Source organism: Pholis gunnellus, assembly GCF_910591455.1.
Source record: "Pholis gunnellus genome assembly, chromosome: 17".
NCBI classification, from domain to species: domain Eukaryota; kingdom Metazoa; phylum Chordata; class Actinopteri; order Perciformes; family Pholidae; genus Pholis; species Pholis gunnellus.
In genome coordinates this window covers 20,168,231-20,188,589 of record NC_136544.1, presented here as the reverse complement: position 1 = coordinate 20,188,589, position 20,359 = coordinate 20,168,231, and the positions used below count along the sequence as shown (strand labels likewise).

At 42.6% G+C, this 20,359-nt stretch overlaps 1 protein-coding gene across 1 annotated transcript; it reads right to left on the bottom strand.

Annotated features, from left to right (window-relative positions):
• Positions 1 to 485: 485 nt before the first annotated feature.
• Positions 486 to 1,597, bottom strand: nog1 (noggin 1). Its single transcript, XM_079177176.1, has one exon. The coding sequence runs from the start codon at positions 1,450 to 1,452 to the stop codon at positions 784 to 786; it is 669 nt and encodes a 222-aa protein (XP_079033302.1). The 5' UTR covers positions 1,453 to 1,597; the 3' UTR covers positions 486 to 783.
• Positions 1,598 to 20,359: the final 18,762 nt, after the last annotated feature.

Sequence of the window (20,359 nt, the reverse complement as noted above, 5' to 3'; positions counted from 1 at the left end):
CAGCATGAACCGGGGCTCTGACGTACGGCCGACACTTTCAGAGAGATAAGATCGTGTTGGTTTTAACTGGAGGCCGGGAGAGAACTATTGACCACATGCTGCAAATCAAACATTGACATTGTGTAATATAACCAATATCCATCAGACATATCTACAGTTACCAACAGTTCATCGCCAGATCCTCCTTTGTGTCTGTAAATACCAGCATTAGCTCATGGACTTTATCATATTGGGTAAAAGAAGACACCATGGTGCAGGATATGCACGATTGTTTAAAGTGTTTCATGCGTTCAGCGGTGTTAACTGGAGGACTTCACATTGTGAACACTGACTTAAAGTTACCCAACCAGGTAGAAGTGATGGAGAGAAGGAAGAGAAAAGCATTTAAAAGTCATTTCAGTGTTGTTTTATTGTACGAATATAAAGAATAAATAGCACATTTCCTTAATTTACAGGATAAAACAAGTATCAATAATCCACGTTTTAACTCTTGAGGTCGATCTGCTTTACTCCAAATATGGAAAAAACAGCAAGTCCTTAGGTGGCTCTATGCGCCATATCTCCATAAATACAAAATATATAACCAATACTCTCCACAAATAAAGTAGGCTCTGGTTACAAATAATACTGACTTTGTACAGGGAGCTATATAGAACTGCATGGCACCGCATATACAGAAAATACATTCCTACACTCGGTAGTGCACGTGAAAAAAAAAAAAAAAGAATCACAAAATGAATGAGCTTATAATTTATTATTCAGAGTCTTTTTTTCTTTTCTTTTTTAACTTGAACAGGAGCATTTGCAGTCTGTGATGATCGGGTACTGCACCGGTATCCAGGCGCATTTGAGTCCCCCTTTCCTCTGCACGCATCTCCATCTCAGTATCGTCAGGTGGGTCGAGTTCGCGGGTTTACACACCATCCCCTCCGGAACCGAACACGACCTCTTGCTGAGGCAGCTGCCCACGCGCACGAACCGCGGCCAGAACCTGTTCCCCAAGTCGGTCCACGTGTACAGGACCGGGCAGAACGAGTACGCCCACAGCCACTGCTGAAGCCGCCTCTTCAGTTTCTTACTGGGCTTGTGCTTCTTGCCGAACTGGACGTCGAAGTCCACCGCTCGGATTTCTTTCGGCAGTACTCCACCGGGCTTCTGCACCTCAAAGTCATCGAGTTCGTCGTTCCCGGTGTACCTGTCCTCCACGGGCGGCAAAACGGACAAATAGCGGCTGTCAAAGTCCCCCAAGACGCTCTTCAGCTCCGTCTCGTTCAGGTCCCGCTCCCTGGGGTCGAAGACGGGGTCTGGGTCCTCCTTTAATTCCACCAGCGGCAGACTGTCACTCGGGATGGGGCGGAGAAGGTAGTAGTGCTGACAGACCCCCATCTCCGTGAGGAGTCCGAGGGAGAGCACCAGCAGATACATGGCCACACACTGCTGGGTCTGATCCATGTCCAGGCGGTCCAGGCGGAGAGATCGGTGCGCGCGGGGGAGCTGCTAAACGGACACTTTCTTGTGCGCAATTACGCGTGAGCCGTATCCAAAACCTGCGTCTCCTTTCAAATTCAGTTTCCCATGATGAAAATCCGTCTCACAAATAAAAAAGTTCACCCGCAGCAGCATCGGTGGGAAACTATGTATTTATGACGAACTGCGTGACAAACTCAGATCTCTCCTCGGGCTCCGTGCGCGCAGGCTCGGCATGATGCTCCCCCCCTTAATGTCTCCTCTGAAGCGCTGAGCGCGACCCGCGACCTCCGTTATATCCTCCACACGGAGCGTGACGTAATTCGCGTGCCTCTCTTTGAATGTGGGTTTGTTGTCTAGGAGGAGATCCCCAATACCTCCTTCTTCCACCGCACTGAGGGGGGGGGGGGGGGGGGGGGTCCAGCGAGAGGAGTCGCCCCCTGTCGGTTTTCCAGACGTCCTTAAATGAGCCTCACAGTAGGAATGATGGTCGTTCATCTGGGGAATCCTTCTGCTGGAGCTTCAGTACAAAGCAACCAAAGCTTCCTCCCAGAAAGAGTAATGATACTTTACACTATGGTGTTACACTAAACTTATTTGACTGCTGAATATTTCTTTCACCACTTCAGATGTTGATCTTCCGCCACAGCTGGCAAGTAAGGAACAACATCTGTGCTTTACTAATATTTATATCTCTCTAAATAGAGCATCACTGTGATGCATATATACCATTTTAAATGTTTTTAAACTTAAGCATTTGCTCAAAGAGGTTCATGTCCGTTCAGACTTTTATTTTCTAAATAAAGCAGAAATATCTTTCCTCAATAACTTCATTTACTCTTGCATGTTATATTATTAATAAGCAGCATTCAGACCGTGGGTCGGTCATTTCTAACTCGAGCTCTGCTGCCTAAAGTTTCTCAAGAACCACTGAACTTGATCTTAAATTCTAGTGGAGATCCAAAAGCTTACAACGAGACCAAATATGTCGGGTTGGATTTTTGTATTGTGCATAAAATGAGTCACAGAGACGTGTAGAATATGTCTGTTTGATGAAACAGTGCCATTCTTGGTTTATGAAGGTTTCACTTAGTAAAATAATATTAAAGCTCCAATAAAGAGCTGAAACAGAACACGTGATGCTGTCAGGCAGCGTGAGACTGCTGTTTAGGCGACATTTTAATCGCTTCACTAATTTCTTGATTTAAGTGTAATTTTCTTTCCTGAAAGTTGAGAAATCCGCTCGGTTGTCTTTATTAAAGATGTTGAAACAACACGCACATAAACCAAGCTAGATCATATCACCCAATTAGCAGGACTTTGGCGGTTTTCTTTGGACAGACACAATTTACAGCTCGACTATGACATGAAATGACCTGTTAAGTGCATTTTTTTTGCAGCGTGTTTTACTGCGTATATGTTTTAACTCATGAGGGACAACATCTCTGCCTCTCCACGAGGCCAAAGCCAAATGAGCTCCCAAATAAACACGCTCACTAAGCAGCGGCCATGGAAAGTCATTTTGCAAAAAAACCTGTCTAAGCTCGCGCTCAGGGAATCATTCTTTGAAAAAATTAATTTAATGGAAGAAGTTAGCCAGCTGCTGCATCAGCCATAAACCATCCGAGATAAATGCATCTTCTGTTTTATTTTTTCAATGAGCTAATTCACACACGCGCTCCAGCGACTCATTTAGTTTCACCGGTAAGTGATGGCGAAAAGTCTGGAAAATGTCACCCCTCTATTTTTCATCTGACCAGCACCGATCATAAACCATCGCCCCCCCCCCCCCAAAAAAAGCACGTGACAGATCAATCCAGTGCATTCACATGTAAACGACACACACACACACACACACACACACACACACACACACACACACACACACACACACACACACACACACACACACACACACACACACACACACACACACACACACACACACACACACACACACACACACCTCTTAAAACAAGCACCAGATACATGAGACTGAATCTTAAAGCAGAAATAAAGATTGAATCACTTCTTTTCCTTTTTTTGACAATTTGTAAAAATAAAGCAGTTGAACTCACTCTGCAGGGATTTTTCAAAATAAAAGCGCATATTTCGCCCGCTGGAATAGGTTTCCTTTCTAAAAGTCTAAATATGGTTCTCATTAAGTGTCACCAGGATTTGCCAGGCTCAGTTAACGCTGAGTTGTTTTGGTTTCTTCTAATCCCTTCCTACTGTTTTACCACAGGAACGTTTTGATAGTGAAATATTCCTCCTTAAACAGAGGCAGACGCCTGCGTAATTGGAGGTGTTGTTTCTGTATTCTTCAGTTAACCAAACACAGTTCTCTTTGGCTAATGAACCTGTTTTCTAGCGGGGTCTGGTTCTCTGAGACTTTTAAATATGCGTTTTTTAAATGAATCTACAGGTCATTGCAGCGTTCCCTGCTGATTTCTCATTCAGTGAGAAAAAGCAGACTTCTGCTGTTGGCAGGAAAACCTTCAGCGGCGGCACAGAGAAGAGGCTCAGGTAGACACACACACACACAACATAAAGCACTCTATGATTCTGAGAGCTTTCATCCATTCAGCGGCACAATCACGCAGCACCTTTCACGCGCTTTATCTCCCTCCGTGCGCGGGTTCACACCTCGTGCTAATTGAGGCCGCATCGTCAAGCTGAACACACACAGACATGAAGCGGTGCTGTTCTGTTGACTCTGCCACTTTGAGAGGTGTGTGTGTGTGCAATTTGCTAGTTTGTTCTAGCGCTATGTTCCTATTCCTCTGCGACCCAAGAGCACACACACACACACACACACACACACACACACAATCACAATAATCACTCCTGCTGTGAGCTTAATTAAATTAAAGTATCGCTGCTTCTGACTACTATGACACGGATGGCACATTTACATTCCTGCGAGTCACTTTGTTGCCTGCCTTATTCTCAATACGTTTTGTTTTTTTTAAGTCATTCTTAGTCCGATTAGAGACTGATTTTTATGTGGAATAAGTATTTCACTTTACTAAAATATGGCGTGACAAATAAACCAGAAGGAAAATGTGAATTTAAAGCTAAGCAGTGATGCAAAGTTGCGATACGTTATCAATAAAAAGGTCCCAAAAAGGTTTCACACAGGCAGAGGACCATCAGGATGCCTCGGGCTTTTATTGTGAAAGGTCAGAACAGAAGCAGTGAATCTATCTGGTCTGTGCTGCCTGTGTCGAGGAGTAATAAAGTTGGCCTCTGTGTTATTGTGCACTGTTAATATATTACTCTAATGGACCCTTTACATCAAGTCTATTATCATCAGCTGGTAGAGAACACTCATGAATATCTGTGGCTTTTAACAAGAACTATAATCAGCACATTTAGCTTGTTTATTCCCCCCACAGGTTGCAGAGCTGGAGGCACAGAAGCCTGGTGTGTGTGTGTGTGTGTGTGTGTGTGTGTGTGTGTGTGTGTGTGTGTGTGTGTGTGTGTGTGTGTGTTCGTTCCTTCCACTCCTCCATAAAGGTTTTCACAGACAGAGTCTCTGCATCCAAACAAAGTCATTAAAACCAAAAAAACAGAACAAAGTAGTCAGTGATTACTCTTGAGGGCTGACTTTGTATTGAGGCATACAGGTAGGCGAGTTTATCAGTATACTATATATATATACACGTACTGATATATATATATATATACACACACACACAAAACAACAGACGTGACGGTGCTCCTCGAGTTCAGGGATTCTTCAGGAGAAGCTGGAGAAACGTTTTATTTCATTTGTCACTAAACTAAAGTCTTGGAGAGATCACAGTTCACAGGATTCAATTCTCCACTGAAAGTCAGGTATTGAGTGTTGTGCAATTTCAAGTACAAGTACACACATGGGTCAGCTTGAGGTATTTTTTTTTGCATGTGAATTCTTTTTAACTTTTCCCCCTCAGTGTCTTTGGCTCATTGTGCCGATTGTCCTTTTTGCATAATCACTTTCCACTATTTAGAATTTTAATGATTTTCTTTTATTCTTTTTAATTTATCTAAATTACATTTTACAAAAAACACCATGTAAACAAACAGGAAGTGAGGCCTATATGGCCGCGTTCAGACCGACAGCAGCTGTGAGTGAAAACAATGCGACCCACCCACCCATTCATTTCAATGGGAGTGCTGCGTTGGCGCCAGTAGGCAACCTCCGGTTCTGCCGAGTGAAGCTGATGCATAAGTGTCCTAAAGCTGCATTCTCTCTAGTGTCCACCAGGGGGCGACTCCTCTGGTTGTATAGAAGTCTATGAGAAAATGACTCTACTTCTCTCTTGATTTATTACCTCAGTAAACATTGTAAACATGAGTTTATGGTCTCAATCTCTAGTTTCAAGTCTTCTTCAATACAGCATGATGTTCATTTAGTAAATGATGGTCCATTTAGAGTCAAACAGACCATAAAGCAGGGGATGCTTTAGGGGCGGGGCTACACAGTGATTGACAGGTCTCTACCAGAGACGTATACGGAGTCTCTACGTCACTCCTCCTCAGTCCAGATATGGTCACCTCCGTTCATTGGTTAAAAAAACAAAAACAACATGGCGACCGTGCACAAACCAATGGGTAAAAAAACAACAAAGAAAGGTTGTCTGGCAACTTTTGCCAGAATGCAAAAGTCACCAAGTACGTAGACAAAAGTGCACATACCTGGTAGATTATTTTACGATGCAAACACTGTATTTCTACTGTTTATCCCCCAAACATTGCAAAGGAAAAATAAAAACGGCGGCCGAGTAGTAAAATCTTGTGAGTGTATTTCAACTTCTTCTGATCGGTTACTCAAACTGAACTTTCTAGATCTTATTTCATCTCATCGATACTTGAAGCAACACATCCCCACCAGCACAGCCGCCTACATTTCTTTATGAAGGGCATCATCGTCTGTGCTCATCAATGTATGTAATAGATCTTTGGTCTCACTAGAAAGCACCACCATGAGGACAATTTGCAACAGCAATTTGTTTTTTTGTTGTTGTTGTTGTTGTTGTTTTTTGCCTGGCAAGTTTGCCGTCATGTTAGCCAAAATATCCAGAGCCCATATTCCCATAGAGACAAGTGTCTCGGGTCAAACGTTAGAGGGTAACTTTGGTATTTTTGTGTTTCAGTGACTGATGGGGACAACAGTTGGTTCAGTATTTAGGGAGAACGTTGCAGACGGCAGCTGCTCAACGTGCTGTAACGTAATCTCTCGGTGCAGCTCCTCACGGTCGATGTACGTCCACTAAAAGAGCTCTTTTTCTGCTACAGACGGGCTCAGATTGTTATTGTAAGTGTCTGACAACATCATGGAAAGAACCCCTCTGACACATAAAACCTTTTTCTGATCCGGTCTGTTTATGTTTCTGTCATGCAACTTGTTGCCCGAAAACAACGTTGGAAATTAAGAGGTGCAACAGATCATAAAACTCACGGATCGTATCAACACAAAAGAGAAAAGGGAGTAAATAGATGAAATAACAGATTGTATTTTTATGTATGAAAACAAATCTTGTCCATAGTAGTTTTAATGATTTATTATAATCTGTTTAGAGTTATAGAGTCATAATTCACCTCTAATATCTATTTATGTTGTGTGAAAACATCTTCAAACATCTGGATTTATTCAAGTTTCTCACCAAAAATACATTTTACGAGATTACATATAATTATAATTGACCCAGTACTCATTTTCACTGAACAAAGCCTGAACGCATCATAATGTAAGTGAACGGAACCATCCTACGTTAGCCGTTAGCGGTGCTGCTAACGTTAGCTCTCCTCATGTTACAATGTAACATTATCAGAGACTAGAAAAACATCAATGACCTCCTGATCACATGTTTTACTGAATACTGGAGGATAACGATCGTCAGTAAAACTTTATTCACACTGTGACGGTTAACGTTAAACTGTGGAATTAATCCGTGGCTCACACACGCGTGCCGAACCGATCTACAGCGGTCCGTTACACCACTGGTGGAAACGTGGGTGAACGCTGGAGAGAGGAGCGCCATTGTTGACAGAAAGAGTAGCGTTAACGTTTCAATGTAATGGATGAATATTTAGATGATTTAGACAATATGAACAAGACTTCTCCTTGAGCGAGAAGCAACAAAAACAAACGGACCGGATCAAGTGAAAGGTAAAAGGTTCATTTCTGAGTCCGTCAGTGGCAACAACAAGTACGTTTACCCGACGTACAGTTTCCCCGAGGGATTACATTACAGCCCGTTTAGCAGCTGCAGTGTTCTTGCTCAATACTGGACCAATTCTTTTTAAACTGTTGTCCCCATCAGACACAAAAACATGAGGAAAAACGTAAAAGAATACCAAAGTTCCCTTCAACGAGTCTTTCACAAACTGTACATTTTCAGTCACTTGCATCCACAACTGTAATAAACATGACATTTCTATGGTGAAGCTGCACAAACAGAACATACTTTAATGTTTGACAATGAAACCTCCATCATCACAGCTTCTAATATCACGAGCAACTGCAAGATTTTGAATCGTTTTAGCGTTACAATTTTTTTCAAAAATGGAGTTTATTCTCACTGTTGAATTGTTTCCCACAGATGTGGACCCACTAGAGGCCACTTGCAGATATGATCGGTATCAAATCCTCATCAGCTTGTACTGCTCAAGCCGATGACTCTGGTAAAACTCTGGTACGGACGAATACTCACTAGTACGCAGGAGCACCGCGTACTCTCTCGTACTTCAACGTGTCGGCTCGAGAGGTCGGCGGTTTCAGATCGGCCTTTATTCTACTACTGGAATCAAAGTCAACACTTGTGCCTTTTGATGGATGATTCAGCACTCCATCAACCTGCCGAGTCATATAAATGAAGCTTGACGAGCAGCAGGGGGGGGGAGGCGGGGGGGGGTCATTTAGCGCATTTTCGGCGCCTTTGCCGAGGCGTTGATCCCCACATGGAGATCCGTGGTGGATTTCTCCACAGATCATCAGGAGCCAAAAAGCTGCAGCCGTGCCAGAGGCTCCTGTGAATGAGCGAACAGGCCGGGAGTCACAGCGTAGTGGTGGTGGTGGGTTTGGGGGGGGGAAGGGGGGGGGGGGGGGATGACGGGAGGTCGCGGTGTCTCCAGCCCCCTACAACACAGACGGCTGCTTGTGCCATGCAACCCCCACCGACCCCACCTTGGTCTCAAAACTCTCAGCTCCTAATTCACACTCCATAAATCAAGATGACCTGTCCTCATGTGATTTCATCTCTCTCTCTCTCTCTCTCTCTCTCTCTCTCTCTCTCTCTCTCTCTCTCTGCTGGATAATAGTGGCGCTATTGTTCCAGCGCGAGGATTCATTTTCACAGACATAAACCATCCCCTCCATGGCTATATTGCAGCTCCCCGGATCGTCCACGCGGGAGACGTTCCTCTCCCGTGTCAGGCCACGTCTGCTCCGTTATGTTTTCAAACTTCTCTCTGGCAGCTAAAATAGTTCCAAAAATAAGAAGACTAATTGGCCGGTGTTTATTTCTGCATGGGAGAAATACTCTAAGTGTTTTGAGCAGGTTGTTTGTGGCACGATGGTTTAACAGTCAGGGCTCTCTGGGAGGTACGGCTCAGTCTCACTGCATGGAAAAAGAGCCGACTCCCCCCCCCCCCCCCTTAATAAATAAGGTCTTTTATAAGAAAAATTGGTAATACAGTATAGTTGTGTGTGTGTGAGGCTGGCAAGGCAACAGTGTGACATCATGAGTGTTGACTCATGAGCAGATGAGTGATGCACACTGAGCTTTTTTGCCTCCTCTCAAACTCATGTTTAGGGGCACAGAAACAGCAGTAAAGCCTCTCTCTACTTCTGTCTGTCTGTCTCCCTCTACAGCTCGGGGGGGGGGGGGGGGGGGGTCTGGTAATGAAGCAAGTGTTCCTATGCATGGGGGCTGTCAGCTCTACACACAGCAGACCTCTGTCACCTGTTGCCACCAGCCGGAGAGCTCGGGCGACGGGCGTGGAGCCAAAGGCCTGGCGGGCCAGTAGCGTGGGGGGGGTGTTTGGCTCCACCTATAGACTGCTCGGTGAGGAGATTTACTCCGCCTGCATGCAGAGGTGTCCACGGACACTCCGTGCATACAGAGTGAAAGCAGCAGCGGCACACATCCAGGCCGACGTCTGTCGGACACTTTGCTTCGTATGCTTGAAAACAAACTGGTTTGGCCGGCGCGTCGTCTGGCCACGTCTTATTAAAAAGGCAGTCGTGGTCGTACCTGAACCGGATGGGTCACAAGAAACCTGCCATCATAGCCTCGTCCTGCCTGAGAGACGGATCTATAGGCACAGGTGCTATAAACACATGAGGTGTTCAAGGAACAGTCAGAAAGATGAGAATCCGACGCTAACAACGATTTTTACAGTTTCTGAATGTGATAAACGGTGAAGTTTTGGCGATTGTTTAAAGAAATCATGCTTTTTTTTAATCGTGCCGGCGATTATTCAATAAATAACTGTTACTTCTGCCTTAAATTCATTCGGGAAAGTCGTGAAGACTGTTCAGGTGTTTGAGGAATAACCAACATAATTTGGAGGAACACGGTTTTTCTTTGAAGTGTGATCTGTGTCGCTTAATCTCAAAGACTCTGTCAGGGGGCTCAGTCCCTCATCCCTCATCCCTCTGCCTCTACAATAACGCTACAATAACTCACACACCCCATCGGTCAGTCGTCTCCTCAGAGGTATTCATGATGTTGCACTCGGCTGAACACACACACAGAGTAACAGTGTAGATGTGTGAAGAATGACAACAGAGACGTTTACACCCCGCATGCTTCTTCTTCTCATGTAACTATAACGAGGTCATTTTTATTCGCCGTTACACGGGAGGTAACCACTTGTGGACAATGTGCCTTCAGTCCCATGGAGCTAGGAACCTTTTGAGGAACCACAGGGACCAGGGTCTAAATTAAGTTCATGGGACATTTTACCCCCCAAAATGGCCCCTGGTCGGGGGGGGGGAAGTTGTACTACGCGATGGGAGCGAAGACAAGAATGTGCTGAAGGAACCTTTTAGTTCCTTGAAAAGTAGTAAATTGACCGGGAACGTCTTGGTGTGAACGAGGCTGATTGGACATTTAAAATGCTCCAAAAGAAATCTGCTGCGTATCAAATTAAAGCGTTTTCTAAATGACCAGCCAGCCACCAGGGGGCGATCCAGATGTTTTGGCTTCACTTTTTGGGGAAGCTGTAACGCCGCTGAACGAGCACCCTCCAGCGAATGTGGCGTCTGCAGTTGAGCGTAGACGAGTTATATACTGAATATTAAAATGTAGTGAATTCAGGTGAAGAAGAACCTCATTTTAAGTCTTATTTTGAGGAAAAGATTTGTTCATCGTTATTGTGCTTCACTGAGGATAATTAACAGGAATGTTGCACAACATGGAAGTGAAAGCGATGCTTTGGTTTATTTAAAAAGTGACCCTAAAAATCAATGAATAATCGTTATTTTAATATTGATCAAAAACAATCGTTATAATCGTTTTTTGCAGAAAAAGAAATTGTGCAGCACTTCCCTGTGGTACACAAAACACTGAACATATTCCTGTCTACTTTATGGACCTGAAATAAAAAGAAGAAAAAGAGGCTTTCACAGATTATAAATAGCTACGGTCTAAATTTATGTCGACACAAAAACAACACGTTGGCGTGAAGCTCAAAAAGGAAACTGCTTCAGTAGAGGAGACGGAGCGATGAAGACTGACAGCAGGAGGGGGGGGTGCAGTAGCAGTCAGAGCTGCAGTGGAAAGGGTTAACGCGAGACAGTAAAGTGAATCCAGATGTGCTGTTATTATTAATATCTCCGGCTGATGAATGGGAAGGTAAAATTACAGGCGCCAGCCAGGGGAGGCCCCCGTGTGTTGCCCTGCCACCCATGCGCTTCTCCCAGCTCACCTCCGCGGCTCCTCCGGCAGCCACGGAGGAGACCGGCAGCGGCGGCGGCGGCGGCGTGAGACCGTCAGGGGGGTGAGACCGTCAGGGAGCCTCCACGTGGCTTCAACATGTCAAACAACCACTACGCAGGTAGACAGACGGGCAGTCACATGACTTAACACATCTTCTGCTCTGTGAGTTCATGCAAACTAAACATGGGGTTCTGACGTGGTGATTTACAGGTAGTTTTGGTTTTTGAAGCTCAGTTACTCGATATCTTTAAATCCTACCACTTATATGCCACATTAATATTCTGTGTTTCTGCCGGAAAAGAGATTTGAGACGATGGAAATAGAACACGAGCCAGTCGTAGAATACTCAACGAGTCGATCTGCAATGATTAATTGCTGAATATTTTAAGATATATTGCTTGAGTACTTTTTTTTAAGCGAAAATGCAAAAACACTTTCTGGTTCCATCTTCTCAGAATTGTTTTCTTGCAGTTTTATTTTAATTTTCTGATTTGAAAATAAGTTAAAAGATCTTTGAGCGGTTCATCGTCACCGTCACTATTTTCCAACACACAGAATAAATTAATAATCAATTCATTGTTTTAAATTAACAGATTCACCAAGTCCAGATAAAAACTCAAAAGTTGCACAAAAAATATAAAAAAATATTTTTGTACATATATGCAGGTTTTTTAAATGCTGGAAAACCCGCTTAAAATTGGTGATGGACTCCTTTCAATGAAATCAGTATTTTTGAACAGTGAAAGTGTCACGTATGTAACGTGGGTATTTACTTATTCAGTCTCTCTCCAAACTTGGTGCCGCCCGATTAGGAACGATGCTCGGACGGAATTTTTGATGCTCGCAAAACGGTAATCAATGGCCGGTACATCAGCGCGTCCACCTGGGTGTCACGTTTCCATCACTGCCGATTAATTAATACCCGTGACTACTGCGGAGTCATTCGTCCAGGAAATGAACGCTGATTTCAACTTTTCCCACTGAATTCAAAAGCCAGATGTTCGTGGGTTTTTTTTCGTCCAGCTTCAGCGACTAATGAGTTACAATCAGTAGATAAATATAAAGGAAATCAATTAAAAAAGGTGTTTGAGTGAAGATAAAATCAACATGTTTGTTGAACTATCAGCTGCTGCTGAATTGGCAGCTCTGTGGAATTGATAGGAAGGAACCAATAATCACTTTATTGGCTCTACAAGCTCCTCACACCTCCAGCAGCTTCACACCTCAGCCGGCCTCTGCGTTGGTTCGACATGTGACGGTGTTGTTTGCTGTGAATGCAAACAGACCCCAAAACAGAGTTTCTGGTATAGACGCCATTGTTTTTTTTTCACGCCCTTTTTCCCCCATCATCACAAAACGTGACAAGTTTCTGGGTTCTGTTACGAAACAGGAGCTCTGCTGGTTTAGATCAGGAACATTGTCACAAATAGAAACATCAGAGCGACAGACGAACGCTTAGTGAGTGTGTAGAAACGTTAACGCTCCACATGTTAGCCTGACGTGTGTTGAGTATAAATCCAAGGTGTAACCACACCGTAAACTGTAGAATTGATCATATAGTCAACGTGACGTCAGCCATTGGTTTGTGGACCGCTGTTTGGAAGACTCAAGATCAACATTTAGGTCGTCGCCATCTTGGTTTTATGCAACCGAAACAAGACGTTTTAGGCGACTAAAAAACGTCTGAAAACACACTGTGAAAAGGATTAAAACACTAAAACACGGACAACTCCCAGACCGGATAACGTCGTGGTAGCGACCGGTCAATCACCGTGTAGCCCCGCCCCTAAAGCATACCCTGCTTTATGGTCTGTTTGACTCTAAATGGACCATAACTAGAGATTGAGGCTATAAACTCATGTTTACAATGTTTACTGAGGTAATAAATCAAGAGAGAAGTAGAGTCATTTTCTCATAGACTTCTATACAACCAGAGGAGTCGCCCCCTGGTGGACATTAGAGAGAATGCATGTTATATTTACACAGTTTTTGCATTTTGCACATTGCAGACTCTTTCGATCTGATCTTTCAAGCCCATGCAAATAGTCAATAAATTCAATCCTTACCAGAAGATGTTGGTCGACTATCCTGTTGAAGGGTCACGGCACGCCGGAGTCTTTTCCTTCCTGAGACGGGTGAGAGGCCTGGAGAAGTGTGTCTGCTCAGCCAACTGAAAGAGAAACGAGAGACAAGACAAAAGTTTTATTGGTTTGGTACCTCGGTGTAGATGACGAACTTAAAGGAGACAATGTAAAATTAAACCCATAAACATCATTTTAGTTATTCCACATCGTGGTTGTGCATCTAACATAAGGTCTAAGTCAGTAAAAGTGTAAATGACTCCTATTGAAAATTAAAAACACACTGCGTGTCCAACTTTGTCTTTGCAGAAGTAATCTGCATTAATGGAAAATGGAACCATGTCCTGGATGTTTTCTCAAGAACTGGACTCTCGTCATGCAAGATCCAAATTATATTGAGTCTAACTGGTTCAAGTAAGGGTCTCCTGATGGCCCCAGGTCTCTGGTCTGTGGGTCAATATGTCAAATACCCAAGTGGATCCCAGCAGAATCTATCAGCTCTGATCACTTGGTACGTGGTATATATATATATATCATGCCGATAGTGTAGAGAGAGAGGAGGAGGAGAAGGTTCCTGGCCGATGGAGGACAGAGGAGCCGAAGCAGGAGACGGAGGGGAGGGTGCAGAAGAGGCTGGTGGGAACTGAGAAACAAGCGTAAATCCAGTAGGGGAGATGGAGCCTGGCTGGCCACGGGGGCTGTTGTTTTAACCGGCTTCAGAGGGGGGGGGGGGGGGCGGAGGTTGTAGGTGTGATTTGGAGAGGAAAGGGGGGCGAGGAGGGACGTCCCTCTCGGGTTGCTGCTGTCCCCAAGCAGTCCTGTGGGAGCTCCCCCAGCCAGCCTCTCTGTCGCTGTCTGCCCCCCCACCACCACCAACACCACCTCCTCCTCCTCCTCCCAGCATGGGGCCCCCCACCATCCCTCCACTTGACAGCCCCGAAGACAACCTCACGCTGGCTTTACTCACCCTCCTTTGTGCATTTTCAACACAGGGATACCAGACAAATTATGCTTAATGACCGGCGGTGGTTGCCAGAGGAATGGCTGCTTTGTTGCCGTTGCCAAGTGTGTAAATGTTAAAGAGTGCAACCTTATACAGCAACCCTCGGTCCCACCGAGCAGATGCCCCACTTCTGTAGTTCACAGGCTGGACCAGGTTTGGGGTCTGAAGCCCCCCCCACCCCCCCGAGTACATTTCTAAAACGGCTGTGTCTCACTTTAGCTAACCGGTGCCTGCTGGGTGGTGCATCAATTGAGGAGAGATGGTGCATTCACCGTCTTTGTACCTAATCTTTGGAAAAGTTTGCAGGATGGCTAATGAGAAACTGTTCAAAAGGGAAATCTGCAAGCAGATGAAGTTTGTTTTTGCTTCCATCGACTTAAATATCAAACATGTTAGGAACCGATTTAAAAAAAAGGAATGAGATCAGCAGTTCCCTCATCGTATTTACTTGCGGCGTCATTCAGAAATATGTTCTGCTTGTGAAGTAAAGATGTTTACTGTTTGATTTGTTGGTGTTGCAGAAACACAAATCAGCTCAGCAACAGTGATTCTCCATCTAAAAGACAAAGCTGCTGATCTTCTATGTTTTGTCTTTCAATGAAAAGACCAAAAATGAACCATAAATCGATCCAATCAAAGTATTTTTTTCTTCTGTTTGAGTAACATTTGTAGAACCTACAGTGACCAGCTCCTGCTTTAGGGGATTACGGAGCCTTTGTTTGTGTAAATGAACTGTATATTTATGAGTTATTCCTAAATACTTATGTCAGTAGAAAGGAACGAGCTTGGAGCCGGGGAGGCAAGTCAGGAAGTATTGAGAGGCGGACTAATATTCATTGCTTTGGTATTTTGATGAGATTTGTTGACAATAACAAAGATAGACTAACTAATAAGAAAGATTATAAAAAAATGTAGATGAAATTCTTATTCAAAACATTATTTCAAATTTGCTTAATAATCCTTACGTAAAGTTGTTGCACGATTCTTTGTGTTTTTATTCATTTTATGCTAAAATATTTCCCCCTTTGAGACTAAAGTTACGTCCTGATGAAAATCATTTTGCATTCGTCGTATTTCTAGATTTTTTTTTGTCCTTCAGAGCGAAACAGAAAACGTGTTGCAGTTCTTGCCGTGCAGAAAACGTTCCAGGCTCTGATTTATCTCCGGCGGAGTTGAATTACAAAGCCGACTTTCGGGAACAGGAAAATGTTAATTGATTTCTAATCAATGTAACTGAGCTGTGTGGGTATAAGGCAAATACTGCAAAGATAGGATTTCCACTAATTCCAGGAGTCTGAAAAATGAGGAGTGGCAGAGAGAGGAGACTTTTTAAAAAAGCCGGAGTCAGTCTGATTGCTCCCCGGGGAGACATTTCCACCCGAGTGTCCCACAAATGACATGTTTGTATGTAACGTAATATGCTTTCTTTAAGAGGTGACGCTTTAGTGGGAGACACATTCTTCCCAAGGGCCCTGCAGTCAAACACTAAACGTGATGGTTGTTCTACTTCTTTTGTCAAACATAAAAAATAATGGCGAGAGAATCGTACCTGCTCAGGTGGCTGATTAACTTTGATTTATTATACACCCTGAAGATTCCCAGAATTCCTGGATCGTCTGCGACGACATAAAAAAGTCACTTAGTTGTGCATTCACGTGTACGTGCTGAGTGTAGAATGCAAAGAAACAAATAAATAGTGATATTTTATCCAATTTTGGTAATATTTTACCACTTACAATCTGTATAAACATTTCATAAATATCTAATAACCCTTTATAATGTAGTTATAAGAAGATAAAAGCGTGGCTTAATGTAGAAGCTGTTGTATAAACAGATATGTAAAGACAGAATAGTAAAAACAGATGTAATAGTATTAAATATGTCTTCATGGAATTTTTATTGTAAAAGAAAATACTGTACATTAATATGCATTTAAAAGTGGCCTTAAAGCAACTCCACAATAATGTGTTATGAACCTTGAATGAAATGTTTATACACTACTTATAAATGCTAAACAGCAGGTTAGCCTGATCTTTCCTTTTTTTTTAGGGATTCTTGTGGGCAAATTTATTGGACTACGAAATCGAACATCTGAGCTGCACACAAGCAAACAAACAGGCAATTTGTACCAATGAGATGTGTTTTGGTTTAAATTAGAGCATCAAATAAACACAGAAAGAAAATACAGTTTCCACCGCTGCGGGCTGCGTGCTGTTTGTTTTCTGAAGCATTTTTCTCACGCAGGATGAAATATAAAGACTTCCTCCACAGACACCCAGCGTGGCACCTACAGCGTGTTTGATACACAGAAATCACAGTATTTACAGTTCTTTACTGTTTTTTTGGGGCCCCGATGTGGCTGCAAAAGTACCTCGATGCAGACAGAGACCGAACAAATCACACTGGTCTCTACAAGTCACTGTTTCCTATAACACCTAATGTGTGAAGACACCAAATGACAGTCAAGATGTACACTTGAGGAGCAGAGCAGCTAAGAAGACGTAAAGAAAAACTAAAGACAGCAAACAGCAGTTTGCTTTCACAATTTACTTCCCCGGGCTCCACAAATGTTTTAATTTCATGAAGCTCCAAACAGATGAAGCATCCGACCGCTGGATAAGATCTACAGCCGGTGCTGTTTGTTGCTGTCTGTTGATGGTAATTCATTGTTGAACTGTAGCTGACTGTCCTATACTCCGCTCACATACTGTTATTTTGTGTTACTGTTGGAACCAGTATGACGAAATGAAATGTGTGCACCACACAGCATTTAGCATTCATTATATCTTATCTTCAATTAAATGTATTTTATTGCACAAACAGGAAAAAAAAGGCCAGAAGCCACCCAATGAGCATGTTGACGAAGTTATAAACCACTACTATATATCAAATATATATATATATATATATATATATATATTTGATATCCCAAATAAGGTTACATGTGATACTTTACCCTTTATCGTGTTTATGTTACCCAAAATATACCATTCAAATCTTTTCCCATGTTTACGGTTTGAATTAGTGCAGAAACTAATGTCATGTTTTAGTAAAGTCAAGATGAAATGAAAATGCATTTTTATCCGTCTTAGATCACGTCCACGGTCATATCACCCATTCAACAATATACACAAAAATATATATATATATATAAAAGAAGAATGTCTTCATATTTTTATACCAAAATCCAATAATCTCTTCTTCCAGTAAAACTAAATATGACGAGTGTTTACGTAAGCTAGTACCAACCAATCATATCACGGCATCCGTCCATCAATCAATCAGGAACTTCTAGCGTCACGGGAGCTCTGCAGCTCCGTATAGCGCTACATGATAAGCCACGCCCACTTTCTAGCGGTCCAATCAAATGCAAAGGATTTGATTTAAACCCCTCTTGTAACTGTTTTGCTCAAATATTACTGTTTCACTGTGAAATACGTCACAGAACAAAAGATAAAGACTTCCGCTTCACTGCGACTTTGATGGTTTGGTACTAAAAATGACAAAAAAAGTGTCACAATCACAATTTCCCAAACCAAACGATTTAAAATAGCTTCTTCTGAAGAAGTTGGAAATTCTTTATTGGAATTGTTGTGCCATCTCGTTTTAACAATATAAGCTCAATAGGACAAAACATTTAACAACAAAATAACAAGATGATAAGATGATATCCAATGTGACAAAAAATAATAATTAAAAAACAATCTATTAATAATTCATGAAGAAAATGCAGATTAAACTCCAAGCAAAGAATGAAAATGGATCATTCACATTATATAAAAGTATTAATGTGATATCGTGATGTAATTATAGAAGTGTTATTATGGACATGTATAACTGATCAAATATTTACAGATATTATTCTAATCATAGGGAGCTTTAAACAGGAAGGCCTTCTTACTGATTGACTGAAAGAATGATAATTAGAGAAGGGTACCATAAACTGTTTTATTAGTATTGGCAGTATTTTTATATATAATATAAATATGCTTAATATACACCGATATAAAACAGACAGAAGCAGCAAATCCTCCCATTTGAGAACACATTGAATGTTTCTTATTTTTCAACTTTTGTCATTAAAATTGTTAATTAGTCATCCAACTAATCAATTAATGGTCTAATTGTCTCTAATGTGCGTGTGTATTTTAAAACGTGCTGCAGATAAACGACGTGTCGTTTTGGGGGAAATGTAGATTGACGGATGGTCTGCCGGCGTTGTGGATTGGAATGGTGCACCGTCACCGCGGTCCAGTGATCAAAGGAGTCCCGGGAGGTCAAGCAGGACAGTTCACAGCCTTCACACCCCAAAAAACAAGCTCCTCCTTCACAATCATTGCAGATTTTTATCCCCCCCCCCCCCCCCCCCGCCGTGTGAACTCTGGAGGTCTGACCGTTGGCTAAACACAAACCGCTTCTGGAAAACGCTTTACTTCCAAGTCCCGCCTTTTTTTATTATCATTTAATAAACATTTAATGAACGCTTATAACCCGTTTATAATGTAGTTTCAAGCACATATAAGTCCTATAAGTGGACCATAAGCAGAGGCTGGAGTGTGAACATATTGAATATATAATAAAACGCAGGTGTAATGATGTAGGAGAAGTTATAAAGTTATAAAGCATGAATAAAAAGTATGTATACTGCTTATGAATGCTAAATAAGGGGACTTAAAGTGAAGCGTAACCCTACATCTGATTTAGAAGCTGCATGTTTGTGTTTTTGCACTTCTGTGTGAGTGTAACAGTGGACTCCCGCTATGTTGTCTTATGTGGACTCTCTGTCGGCAGTGCTCTCTTATTTTTCCCCAGGAAGACCAAACACTACAATAAAAAAAAAACATTAATGTAGTGTCAAAACAGATATATTTGCCTCTTTCAAACTGCTCCGTCCTCCTTCATTTTGTTAGTTTTAGGTAAAGTACGCGCCATTAACCTGGCAGAGGGAGGTCGCTCTCCGTCCGGTACGAGCTCTCTGGGGGATCAAAGAGATTCTCGGCCAGCATGGGTGCCGTTTGACTGTGAAAACTCAACGCTGTGCCCCCCGACTAGAAGGGGATTCACTGCGAGATAGAGACAAAGAGAGAGGGGGGGGGGATCAGTCAGTGGACTGCCCGGCTGAGGGGGTTGAAAGCAAACAGCCTATACTGCCAGTGTGATATATGTTTAAGCCCACTTGGGTGCAGAGCACAGACACCCAGCTTAAGATCTTTAACTTGTCTCAGGAACCAGGGGATGGTCGATCCCCGCCGACTCCGTGACCCAAAGCTGGTGCTTTATTAAAGAACAACACAGGGCTGTGCCTAAATGCCCATATGGAGGCAAAGACCGGGAGCGTCGCCTTTAAAAAATAAAAAACTTCATTCTCGGACACAAGTGTAAGCTTGTGCAACTTTGAGACCCTCTGAATCAATACAAAGAACTTCATAACCAGGCGTCATTCCTCACTGAGGGTTACATTATGTAACTGAAGGCTTTCATGGGTTCAAATGTACAAAAAAATGCTATTTTTAGACAGGAAAAGAATGTGCTTACCGAGTTAAAGGGGCATATTATTCAGACGCATGTGGGAGTTTTGGTGAATGTATAGTTTGTGGACTAAAACAACAAATAATATATACACAGTATATATATATATATATATATATATATATATAATATCTTGAAAAAAGTGACTACATTCCTCCAGAAATAAGCTGATTCAAGTACAAACTGCTTCAACCACGACCTCTAAGACAACTGTTGAGAGGGAAGGTTTGAAGGGAATATTATTCAAATTGTTGTGGTAAAGTTCTGGTGAATGTATAATTTGTGGGTTTGCATGATATAGTGATATTTCATTTGAGCATATCACCTTTTTTATAGTGTCATAACTG

Coding starts and splice junctions, on each gene's coding strand:
- nog1 (XM_079177176.1), bottom strand. CDS start 1,452: ATGGATCAGACCCAGCAGTGTGTGGCCATGTATCTGCTGGTGCTCTCC.